The sequence below is a fragment of the Mastigoproctus giganteus genome, chromosome 4 (assembly GCF_048544385.1).
Source record: "Mastigoproctus giganteus isolate SK-2022 chromosome 4, ASM4854438v1, whole genome shotgun sequence".
In the NCBI taxonomy this organism is placed as follows: Eukaryota; Metazoa; Arthropoda; class Arachnida; order Uropygi; family Thelyphonidae; genus Mastigoproctus; species Mastigoproctus giganteus.
The window spans coordinates 87,904,412-87,917,765 of record NC_143578.1 but is presented as its reverse complement, the minus strand read 5'-3'; the positions used below and the strand labels follow the sequence as shown (position 1 = coordinate 87,917,765).

General features: G+C 34.9%; 1 protein-coding gene across 1 annotated transcript in view; it reads right to left on the bottom strand.

The window, feature by feature from the left end:
• Positions 1–13,354, bottom strand: part of LOC150086891 (dynein axonemal heavy chain 7-like) — a 1,233,418-nt gene that overhangs the window by 1,163,999 nt on the left and 56,065 nt on the right. The window contains exon 5 of the mRNA XM_090372313.1: positions 1,670–1,855. Within this exon, the coding sequence (XP_090228439.1) occupies positions 1,670–1,855 (186 nt within the window). The remainder of the gene's footprint in view (positions 1–1,669; positions 1,856–13,354) is intronic.

The following is a 13,354-nucleotide window of genomic DNA, read 5'->3' as shown; positions in this document are numbered from 1 at the left end:
CCACAAAGAGCAGTGTCCATTTGTTACCGCTCTCTGCTGTCTCCCACTCAACCATCCCTTTATCCATTGCAATAACTGTAACCCTTAATGCCATATCACTACAATTTGTACAGCAGTCTTCCATGTGCAATAGTATCAAAAGCTTTCCTGAAACCCAAATATATGATACCAAAATTATTTTTTGATCCAGTTCGTTTTTGACCACATCATAGTATCCAATCAAACTGGTCAGACAAGACTTCACCTTTAAAAACCCATGCTATGTCAGAACTATTACTGCTGTCTTGTCTACGTGATCCTGTTTTACCTCCTTAACCAGTGACTTCATTATTTTCCTCGGAACAAAAATTAAACTAACAGGTTTATAATTATTTGTGTCACCCTTTGAACTCCTTTTGTGAATTGGGGATACATTTGGACATCTGCAGTCCATAGGGACCTCCTCTGGCTCTAAGGATGCTCTCATAATTATAGCTAAGGTTTGGTTACTTCCTGTGCTGCCTCCTTCATTATAACTGGATAGATTCCATCTTTTCCAGGTACCTTTTTTATGTTTAACTTCAACAATTTTTCCTCCACTTTATTAAGAATATTACAGATAACAGCAGGGGCTAAATTATATCTAAAGGTAGATCTAAGTAGTTACATTAAAACTGTTCCTTCAGATCTGTAGATATGAATTTTAATGCCATGGATATGTTTAACTAATATATCAGCAATTTATTACTCATCATATTAATAAATAACATAAAGCTTTTAACTACTACTACAGAAATATTTGTAACTGCACAAACATGCACACAGTGAATGGCATCAATTTGTATGTAGCAAAAAATAAAGCAAACAAAGTATGCATAAAAAGATATCCATATACATCTTACTGTGAATTACTATTTGAATAATTAGCACTTCTTTAGAAGAAGAGAAGGATGAAGATATTTATCCTGACATTTATTATCAGTTGAGTGCCACAACTCAGAGATGGCAATACCACAGAGATTGTTATCTCCTCATCAGTGAGCAAGTAGGCACAAAACCGTAAGTGTAGGAGCTAACAGTTCAGTTCTGACTTGACTCTACATATATGAGAGAGGCCAAAAGGTGTAAGAAGTTTAAATTCCATAATAAATTAAAGCTTCAGACCATGGAAAATAAAACTACTGTAAAGTAGTGCAAGGAAGGATAAACAATATGAAATGTTCTATAAGGATACCATTTTGTGCAGATATTGTTTGCATTACTTATGATCATGTACAATATTAATGCCACTGTACTATCTGTACAATATTAATTACAATTAGTTAACTATAATTACTGTATAATTAAGAAATAACATCAGAAATTACTGTAAATTAAGAAAAAACCATTGCTGCTATCACTTTTTTCATCCTGTGGGCCTTCTCAAAAACGCCAATGGCACCAGTGACCTTCCCCTCCTTTCCCCTACCACGATAAAAAAACTTGATTAATAGCATAATTTTATTTCCTCAAAATCATTGTCCCTTAAAAAATACAAATTACGATGGCCATAAACAGCTTAAGATTCACAGGCAGTCTGAGAACAACTGGTTTAAACTATTTAAAACAAACTTTCAATTTAGGGAAACATACATATTTGTATTTAACTCTAAAAAAATTCTGATCAAATTTTTTCCATTGTACATCTTACCCTTGTAGCAATTGAACTAATTGGCTCAATTTGTTCAGTATAATCCTGGACTCTAAGCTCCAACAACTTTCTCAGTGATGTACCAGAATCAGGAATAATCTCCTTACCAATGATTTGAGATACTTCCATCCAGTGCCGTGTTCTCATACCTGGATTGCACAGTACGCCTATAGCTGGAATATTTTTCTGTAAAATATTTTAAATTTCATTATCAATCTTATGATTATTAATATTACCTATGCAAGAAGAATAACTATTTTTAAAAGAGAGAGGATTTAATGAGAGTGAAAATAAATGGTTCCTAAAGTTTGTCAAGGATACTAACAACAGCTCAAGCTGCCAGTGTCTAAGATGTTGATATTTAGGTATTACTTCTGAGTTGAGAGAAGAAAGTTTTGGAAAAGTCCAGTGGTTCTGTGATTATGAAACCATCCTCTTCTACCTTCACATTGGTAGGACTGCAGGTAACCTGGAAGTACATGCCTTAATATGTGGGATATTAAGTAAAAGTTAAAAAATGATAAGAACAAAAAATATGCTGGAGGTGATCCCCCCATCTACAGAAGTGAACCAATATAAGTAGGGGTTGGGGCATGGATACATGTCTAACAGAAGAATGGTCAAGCAATCGGACACTCTAGGCTAGATTATGGGTTGGGGAACCATTTTTTTTTTTTTTTTTAATTGGAAGGATGAATGTTAATCAAAGCAGTTCCCATCAGGTAGAAAATCATATTATACATATATATATATATAACCTTAACCAAATAAGAATAAGTAAAATAACAAAGAGAAAACAAAAACGAAAAAAGAAAGAAAATCAATATAGCAAACATTGGTAGTTGCAAAGCACTGCCTACCACACATTGTGGAAACATAGTTTGAATGGTTCCTATATGATGTTTGCTATATTGATTTTCTTTCTTTCTTTTTTCCCATTTTTTTTCTTTTATTATCTTCTTTATTCCTATTTAGCTAAAGTTTCTTTTTATATTTCATGGTTAGAATTGAGCTGAGATGTTAATGCACTGCTTATACCATCATCTATAGTTCAATTTCTTTTGGATGTACTCAGTGGTGGGATTCAAATAATTTAACAACCGGTTCACCGCCCTAATGACCGTTCTAAGTATAAAAAAAACTATATACTGAAAGGTAGTTTATTATTTCATGCAGTTAATTCTTAAATAAAAACAATAAAAAAAGGTCCACAAAACTAGATTATGTTACAAGAAAGAGTTTTAAAATATTAATGAAAAAATATTAAATAATACCTGAAAAAAAACAATACAACTGCCCATCTTGGTCCCAAAACTCTATCAATCTTTATAATTTCAATTCCAAGTTGTTCAGATATTTTGGAAAGTTCAATTTGGTTCTTACTGGATTGATGAAAAATAGTATATATCCTATCAATAAATATTTTTAAATGATTTACTTGCTTTATTTCCTTTATCGAATCATCTAAAATAAAACCGAGGCAATGATACAGTGCCATATTACAGTATTATGTTTGGAAAATCTTTTGCAATCTTAGTGCTCACTCCAGATTTTCTCCCAAGCATAACGCTGGCACCATCGGAACAAAATCCTATTAAATTTTTTTCTAGGTAGTTCTTAGTAAGCCCAACATTATTTAAACTTTCTATAACTGAAGAACATATTGTCTCTGCATCTTGTTTTTCCAATTCAACTAGTTCAACGAAAATTGTTGGTGATGTAACTGAATCCTCAACTTTTAAGAAAAGTATAGTAACTGGTTTGCAGGATATCGTTGAAACTTCGTCAATAATCAAACATATTTTCAGATTATTTTCAATAATTTTATTAAATATTTCTTTTTTAATTTCCTTTGCAATGAAATCAACTACTTTCAGAGCAGTTTTCCGAGAATGTAATCCTATTCCCATATCTAATCCATTTTTAATTTGCACTTCTATGTCTGAAAACGGTTTACATCTTTTTTGCCAGGCTGTAAACTATTAAATACTCTACAAGTAGCACTTAAATATTTTTCATTCATCGTATCTATTACTTTTGTTATTGGATCCTGCTCACATTGTTTAAATTCTCTTTACAAATGTTATGAGCTTTGATGAAAAATGTTCTTTAATTTTGTTCCTTAGAGAAACTTGTTGTACCTCTTTATTTTTTGCTGATGCCTCAATCTGAAAACATTTCCATTATTTTGACACTTGAACACTTTTCTCTTTTATAAAGTCATATTTTGCACAATGCTCGCAACCTAACTTTTTGTTAAAAATTACCAATCCATCATATTTTTCTTTAAAATTGTTATGTTGTTGCACTGTCCAGCATTCAGGAAGATTATTTTCAATTTTGGAGTTGTTATCGTTTTTTATTTCAATAATTGCGTGCTGCTTTCTTCAAGTTGGAGTGGTTGTGCTTGTGACTGTTTTGTACCATCCAAGACCAATTCTGATTTTGGTTTCTTATTGAAAAAATCTGTCAAACTCTGTTGCCTTTTCATCCTTTTAAGGGCTACTGCAAAAAAAATTTTAAATGTTTTATTTTAATATATTATAGAGCAGGAGCAGATATGTGCCTATATATTTGAATATTTTTACTGGTTCTGTCCACCTGTGGTCATATCATAAACTTTTATAAACAAAGCACTGTCATTTTCTTCATTTTATCGATACTAAACGAAAATTTCTTGCTGAATTAATAAATGGCATAGGCTATGCAGATTAAATACGATAGAATAATGTGTACGACAAACCTGTTTGTCATGGGAAAGCTGTGATAAAAACGTCTTAATTACCACGTGCACACTGGCATAAGGATTCCAACATGGAAGAACATTCTTCCACGGCTTCCGAAATAGGCGATAAGATAACCTCGAAATCTATATTTCTCTTGGTTCGTTGTGTCCTAGCTTTCTATTATTTTTATTGATCGGGGAACACCAACGCACTCATAATATCTTGTGTGAATTTAGGGCGTAACACAAAGCTAAAACAAATGATAGTGTTTCACCCCCTCGTTGTTTGGCACTTTTTCTCACTACGTTATATGTTTGTTTACTTAAGTAACAAACGAGGGAATAAAAATGTAGTATTTTAATCAAAGGTATAATGAGTTTTATGGAATGAATAAATAAATATTACAAGCATAGTTCCGTCTAATTTTTTTCACCTATGGACAGAATGAACATTACTACGGGCACTTGGAATACACTGTTGCATAGATGAACATTAAAAAAGAGTAAGGAATGTAAATTTGTGATTTCCACATTGGGTGGCTGCCCAGGCGCCCACCTTAGAGAGAACCCTATTCACAAGTGCCATTTTAACAATGGGTTCGCCGAACTCAACAAAAAATTAGGTATCGGTTCTGCCGAACCGGTGTGAACCGGCTGAATCCCACCACTGGATGTACTCTTATTTAACTGTTACACCATGTCAGTTGTTTGGAATTGACGTCTAAGTGCTCAAATCTGTTTTCATATAATTTTTCACTGCATAAGGGCCACCATTATTCAAATCTATCGCAATGGTGAGTTGATTAGGGTATCTGTCAGGTCAGCAATGCACTTATTTGATTTTCAAAATGCAGTAATTCCCTGGCCATTGTTAGCTTTGCAGCCTCTGATGAGTTTTCAAAACTCCAAGCACAATGTCAGTCTATTTTATTTTATTTTTGTTTCACCCTGTTTAGTCACATTGCAGTTGGCTTTCTATCTCCATTTATAGTGATATTTTTTCATGTATTTTTGACCAGGTGCCATCGAGGGATCACTGCTAAATTTGAATTAACTGGCATTTTTGTAAATTCATATTATTTGGTATTTTTATTAATGACAATTTTTCTGAATTATTTTTTTGAAATGATTTATTGAAATGATAGTAAAGGACCACAATCCTTCTGAAACATTCTTTATCTTGATTTATTCCTAACCCCTTCTTCATTTGTTGTAATTATGTACTAGTTTACTTTATACTTACTTGGCTTGCCATACACCTGCATGTTCTTCATTTATAGTCAAATTGTGTATGTATATATATATATATATATATATATATATATATAGATAGATAAGTAGAATGTGGAAACTATGAAAAAAATCCTTAGGTTCTCGAAAAAAAAAGGTAATACATTAAAAGTAACACTTAATGCTGTAAATCCAATGATTTTAACTTCTTCATTAAGGGTCAGCAGTCAAAACCAAAGGAAATATAGCAAGAAGTAAGGCTTCAGTTTCAGACATGAAATATATGTAGCACGTGGTTAAAACAATGAAACCATGTTTAAAATCGAATTAAGTGTGTGTGTGTGTGTGTGTGTGTGTGTGTGTGTGTGTGTGTGTGTGTGTGTGCGCGCGCACGCGCGCGTGCGGAAGCCAGGTCAAAAGCAGTGGTAAGTAAGTGGTATGCTGACATATATTTTTTTCATGGCTGACCCGACAGAGGCCGGTTTATGGGCATAACTCTTTTTACAGGAAGTGACAAATCTCAAACCAATATGGTTTTTATGAAACTTAGGTATGAAATAAATGTAAGGGAATCTAATTGCTAATGTTAAACTTTCATTTTTGGCTGAAAGCTATTAACTTCTTAGTTAATTTCTGCTATATCTAGCAGTGCCGCTAGTCCATAAACCATTTTAATAACATTCTAAATATCATTCTTTATATCGCTGTAACCATTCTCTACAACCTCTTATTATCAATGTGTGTGTGTGTGTGTGTGTGTGTGTGTGTGTGTGTGTGTGTGTGTGTGTGTGTGTGTGTGTGTGTGTGTGTGTGCGCGCGCGCGCGTGTGTGTGTGCGTGCAGTAGAATTAATAAGTCTGTTGAAAAGTGTGAGGATGGATGTGCAAATTACACAAAATGCCAAGCCTAACAGAAAAATAATAGAAGAAATTGGAGATGCTGAAGGCGTGAGAAAGAGAGAGAAAGAATGTGAATATCCTATATGAAATAATGAATTAAGAAAAATTATAGGCTGAATTAGATAGCCAATTATAGGGAATAGAACTGTAGAGCAAAAAATTATTAAATTAATATATTGAGTAATAGCAAGCATCAGATAAGGGTGGGAAATTTCGGTTATAAGTGCAAGAAAATGTGTAGAGAAATTATAAGATTATAATCTGGTGTTAGCTAAATATGAATACTGCTACATAATCAGGGGACTACACCTGGTCATGTATCAAAAACTGTTTCTATACTTGTCCACATGTCCATACATGTGGAAGAAAAGCAAATTTAAGAATAAAACTAAGTGACAGAAAATAGGGGGTAAAGCAGTAGAACATCCACAGAAATATGGACAAGGTAGTCCCAATGCAGTGTATGTTATAGAACAACAAGAGGGCACTTTGTTTGCGGAAGAGAAGGGTCGGTAGATTTTTGGCTGCTGTAAAGGGATAAGTATTTTTAATTTTTACGGTATTCTTCATTAATTAACATAATGTGTTGGGTTTTACAGAGATATTAAATAGGTTTAGTAGCATTCGTTAGACCCTTATTTTGAATTTAACAGTGATTTTTGGAAGTTACGACTCCTGGCGTTGGTGCCAACATTGTTGAACTAACCACCATATTGTAGTCGATAAGAAATAGCTTAACGCATATATATCTCAAACTGATAGCGTAAGGTATAAAGTAAAACTAGATAGCGTAATACAAAGTACTGTATTAGGAATCTGTTAGCTTATTATAGTATTTTCAATTAATCAAAAATAATATTAATCTTACTAAAACTCATTGTTAATTAAATTGTAATTAAACAGAATCTTGTTAGACCGTGATCTTTGCTTTGCAGCAAAGATCACAGACTAACAAGAGTGCTGTGACTCGGGGGAAAAACGAAGGGGACAATTCTCCAATGCATCACAGTCTCAAAAAATGTGCGAAATGTGAAATGTTTGCAGACCTTTCTAAAACAGGACATGATCTAGTCAAGGAGGATGCCTTTGTGTGTGCTAGGAGTCTAGCGTTTCAAAAAATTAGGTGCCAACTCAGCGTTCCTTGAAGGAATTAATATGAGGGGCCCATCAAACTCTCAGCTGCCTAGCTCAATGACAGAGCTCACTCCTGTGCATCAGACAAAACAGAGGCAATCTCCAAGGCAGAATGCACTGGTCTCAAAAGAACTAGTTATTGTTGGTGACTCTATTGTCAGGGAGACGGGGAATATACTATGCAAGAAGGATAGGTGGAACAGGATCAGGGTATTTCTGCCAGGGGCAAAAGTTGATGATGTTGTAGAGCAGATATCATCTTTTAAGGGCACAAAAGGTGATGTTCTTGTACACGTTGTAACTAATGACATTAAGAGAAAGAGATCTGCAGATTTACTCAACACGTACAGGTCAATGTTGAAAAAAAAGTCGCGACTTAGGATTGAATGTAGAAGTGTCCACAATTCTAGCCAGAAACAATAGGAGGGAGTATATGATGAGAGCCTTATCGATCAATTCAGCCCTGGAGAGATTGTGCAAGGCTCAAGGAGGGAGAATTTTTTTCAGCTTGGTCTGTGCTTGTTGACAGCAGGGACTGCTTCTACAGGGATGGTGTACACTTAAATAGAAAAGGTGCAAGAATATTTGTTGATGCTATCGAGACAGTGTTAGATGGGTCGGAAAACTGCTAGTTTGGAGGGATACACAGACTAAAAGGTTAACAGTGGCTACAGGCAGAGGCAAAAGTGATTCTTGCACTGCTTCTATTAGAATGAACAGCAGCCGGGAAAGCAAAGTAAAAGAGATTTCCAGGACAGCTGCCAGTTATAGTGGAACAAGTAAATGTATGGGCTGTGTTAAGATAACTAAGAGTAGGAACAGGTGCATGTACAGTCGCATGTACACCAATGCTAGGAGTATAGTTAATAAATTTGATGAGCTTGAAGTGATGAGTTAATAAATTTGATGAGTTTGGGATATCAGAGACGTGCTGTCACACAGATATAAGCAGTGCAGAATTGAAATTTGGAGAGTGCAATGTGTACAGGAAAGATAGACTGGACAGGAAGGGAGGAGGGGTTATGCTGTTAATTAAGAAACACCTATAATCTAAGGAAGTGCATCCAATTGATTTTGATGGACAATGTAGTGTTGAGTCTGTTTGGTGCAAAATAAGCAGTGGGAACGGAAAAATGAGAGTAGGTGTGTGTTATAGGCCTAATGAATCTGATGAGTATAATGAGCAATTGTGCAGAGAAATAGAGTGGGCCAGTAAATCAGAATGTCTTATAAAGGGGAATTTTAACTTTCCAGATGTTGACTGGAACTTGTGGATTGGTCACTCGCACACTAGCAAGACTTTTATGGATTAATTGTATGACTGTTTTCTACAGCAACAAGTTCGAGTGGGGACCAGAGAGAGTAATTCTCTTGATATGATTATCAGCAGTGATTAGTCATGCATTAAGAATTTGCAGATTAAGGAACCACCAGGTGACAGTGATCACAATGTATTGATGTGGAAATTACTTAAAGATGTAATTATGTCAGTTTTTAAATTTTGCACAGTGGGATCAACTGATGATGTTACCAACTTTGAATTCTAAATGGGAAGCCTTCAGTGACTTAATTTTGGAGGCTATTAGGCTTTTCATTCCAACTAAGAAATGCTGTCCAAGGTTTAGGCCTAAACCTTGGACAGTATTTAGGTCAGATGAATTAATGAGTCTCGTGGCAGAGAAGAATTTCTAGGGATGCATATGAAGCATCAGACGACACAGAAGCCTATGGCAGGTATAAACTAGTCTGTAATCAAGTCACAAAGTTAGTCAGGCGAAGACAGATTATGAGAAGTCTTTGGCAAAGAATGCAAAGAAAAACAGCAAAGAATTCTTTACTTATGTAAAGTCTAGAAGAAAAGGGATGAATCCAATTGGACCACTTAACATAGATGGGTTGACTATTGATGATCATGCTCAGGAAGCTGATAAACTGAATGAGTATTTTGCATCTACATTCACACATGACGAGTTATTCAACGAGGGAAGTGCCAGAAGATTATCGGGGAAGGTAAAGAAAGCCCATACGAGAAGCACGCCAAAGTTCAATAAATTTACCAGTAAAAGTACTTTACCGTAATGGCATTTGTATTGTTGCTCGCTCAGTAAACATACAGTGGATGTTATCAGTCAGGAGTAGAAATTGAATCAAATGGGAGATTGAAACCCTCCCGAAGTGGAGGAGGTAACCTGACCTTTTTACTTTAGAATCACTGGTGGACTAGTAGATAAACTGTTTATTAAGAAAAAAAAGGCAAAGGTAAAGGATGCCCACATGAGAAGCACAGCAAACTTTGAAAAAGTTACCCGGTGAAACTACTTGTCAATTATGGCACCAGAATTTCCAATATTACTCTGTTCGTGATTAAATTAGTTAATTCAATTGGTGATTCTAAAGAAAAAGGGTCAGATTACCCCCTCCACTTCAGGAGGGTTTCAAGCTCACATGGGATTCAACTTCTACTCCAGACCGATAGACCCACCGTCTGTTTACCGAGCGAGCAACAATACAAATGCCGTTAAGGCAAAGTACTTTTACCGGTAAATTTCATTGAACTACTGCATGCCTATGTGATGAACGTAGGTCAAGATTAATTGCCTACAGTCCAAATGGTAGGGCTATTTTGCACATATTTTAATTGTATTACCATCTTACTTATTAATTTACTTTACTGTATTGTTCCACAACATACACTGCACTGGGACTACCTTGTCTATATTTCTGTGGAATTTCTACTGCTTTACTCCCTATTTGCTTTCACTTAGTTTTATTCTTAAATTTGGTTTTCTTCCACATGTATGGACAAGTATAGAAATGCAAAAGAGTAAGTGACAAGAATGTTGATACAGACATGGATATTTGAAAGCATTCTTCCATATTCCAAAAGGTTTGGAATATGGAAAAATTTCTTTGATATCAAATAGAAACTGGAGAATGTTGTCTGTAGAGAGCTCAATCAATTTCACCTTTAAATCTTCAGCTGCATCTGAGATACACTCAAACGTGGCTGAAAAGCTAAGCTCAATGTTCAAAATCTTCAAACATTGCGCTCATCAGTCAAGGCATTGGGGACACCTGTATTTTCCATCAGTGACACCTATATATTTCTTTCTCATCATTTTACTGAAGTGATGGTAAAGAATTGAAAGTGTTATGTGAAAACCCAGAAATACAGAACCATTTTACTCAACTTTAGCATTTATTAACTATGTTATTAAAATCATATTATAGTATGAATATGTTTCGGTAAGTATGAAAAAAAGACACAATAAGTATCAAAAAAGGCTGTAGGTATCCCACTGCTGCTCTACATAATACTAAATGGTAGATAACTCTAATCACTCAACAGAATATAACTGCTTTTCTTAATGGAGCCTGGGATGGCCAAAACCATGCTTAACCTAAAACAGAAACCTCTAACTTTGCCTACAGCACCAGAGTTCTGTAAATGACAACATCTGCAAACCAAGCATCTGCAAGAACACCAAAAAAAGGTACAAAAAGGTAAACTGCAGCCATTATCAATCCACTGTAGGATGGAAGCCTCCTGAATGATTCATGTTGAGGGAAATGGACTGTAATCTGTCACGCTGATCCAGTGTGGGTTGACAGACTGACAGTATTTAGCAGTCAGGGGCTTGAATCCCGATCTACTCAAACAGTATGTGCTTCTGCACTCCCGCTCCTGACCACTCAACTATGGAAGACACCCAAATGAAGTGCTTAATATTTTGAATGGGTTCAACAAACTAAATGTTGATGGCAATTTTGGAATTTTACAGTTTAAAATAGCCATATCTCATCCTCTAATTAAGATAGAAACTTTAGATTTATATCATTTTGGAAATTTTTTTTTCCCACTCAGATGATAATATTAAAATTTAAAAAAAAAAAAAAAAAAAAAAGGGAATATTATTTCCAACGGTCATTTAAGTTTTGTATTTTAAAATTTCGAAAAATGCCACATTTAAAGGCTTGAGCACGAGACAAGTTTGAAATTGGGATGCTCACGGGATAATTATTTACAGGTCGACCATCACTATTCTGGCAGCATTGGGACCTGTGGGGTGCCAGATTAGTGAGTTTGCCGGATCACTGGTGGTAGATTAGCACATACAGTTTACCCAATAGCTAACCACCTCATCCTACCTTTAACACATTGACTGCCAAGATAGTTTCAGAAAAAAAATTCCCCAGTGGGGGCCAAAAAATATTTAGCAAATAATTTTATTAGTAATTCTAAAATAAATATTGTAATGCCAATGTTGTCGTTTTTTTTGCTTAATGTTGTGCTAATGCCACGTAATGCCAATGTTGTCGTTTTTTTGCTTAAAAATATAAAAAAAAAGTACTTTTTTTGTGTCGCATATAGGTGGCTGAAATGGTCCAGTAGATTACTTTATTTCTTGAGAAGCTGTGTCAGCCACATACATGTGATGCTATTACAGCATACATATGAAGGTCATTTGTGAATAGTTTATTGCCCGTGCTGCAATAAAACTAATTGTGATAAAATAAACTCTCAAACATCGCAATAAGTTTGTCAGTTTTGTTAGAGATTTTGTGAAAACAAGTTCGTTAGCATGCTGTATTATCCATCATATTGTGTTGTGTTTTTCCGCAAGTTTGTACAAGTGTGTTGTAAAAAAAAAAAAAAAAAATCTAAAAAGAAATCGCTAAAAGAAAATTACTAAAATAAGAAGAACTGAGAGAAATTGCTGGAATTTACAACTAAGCAGAGTTAAACTTCTCACAGACACAATGCTGTCAAGTTTTTACAGAAGTTCAACTTTACCTGTTATGGACACTGTACAGTGTTTGTGCTTTACATCACAAGAAGCACTTCCTTTATGCATTGGAACCATGGCTGGGGATAATATGTGAGCACGTTATAATAATAAATGCAGAAAAAGAAGTAGGAATGGCTTGCCAGTGTTTACGAGTTCGTGCTAACAGCTGATGCTGCAACCAACACCATCAAAACAGTAGCGGCAGGTCAGTGTGCAGACCAGGGAAATTTGAAATTACATTCGCGGAAATTATGTCCGAATTAGTGGTGGAACCAGATTACCGGTGGCCGGATTAGTTATGGTCGACCTGTATTTAAAATTGAAAACACTGCAAAGCATACCTACAAGGTGAAATACAAGGTGTAATGGTTCCCAGACTGGTGTAATAAAAATAACACAAAGTTAAGGAGCTTAAAAGTGGTTTTATTTTTATTTTTATTTAAAGTAATCACCGCTTGACTGAATACACTTATTGCACCATTCAAAAAGTTTCTGAAAAAAGTCAGCAAAGGCTTTCAAAGAGATGATGTTCAGTTCAATGCTAAGTTTTTCTTTATGTCCTCAACATCCTGAAATCTCTTTCCTTTGAGGGCAGTTTCACCTTGGGAAAGAGGAAGTCTGCTGGTGCTAGAACAGGAGAATAGGGTGGATGGTTGAGCTGTACAATGCCATGTTTCCTCAGAAATGACTTCACAACAAGAATGGAATGGGCTGGGAGCATTGTCATGCAACAAGAACCAGTTGCCATTCTCTCGAAATTGTTATAGAGTAATACAAGTTCTAACAACTTTTCATGTCTAGAGTTATAATAAAAAAGTAAATAAATCAAATAATTATAATGATAATGTTATAAAGGAAAATAATAATAAGATTTGTGAAAACACCTACATTGTACATGTTAATAAACC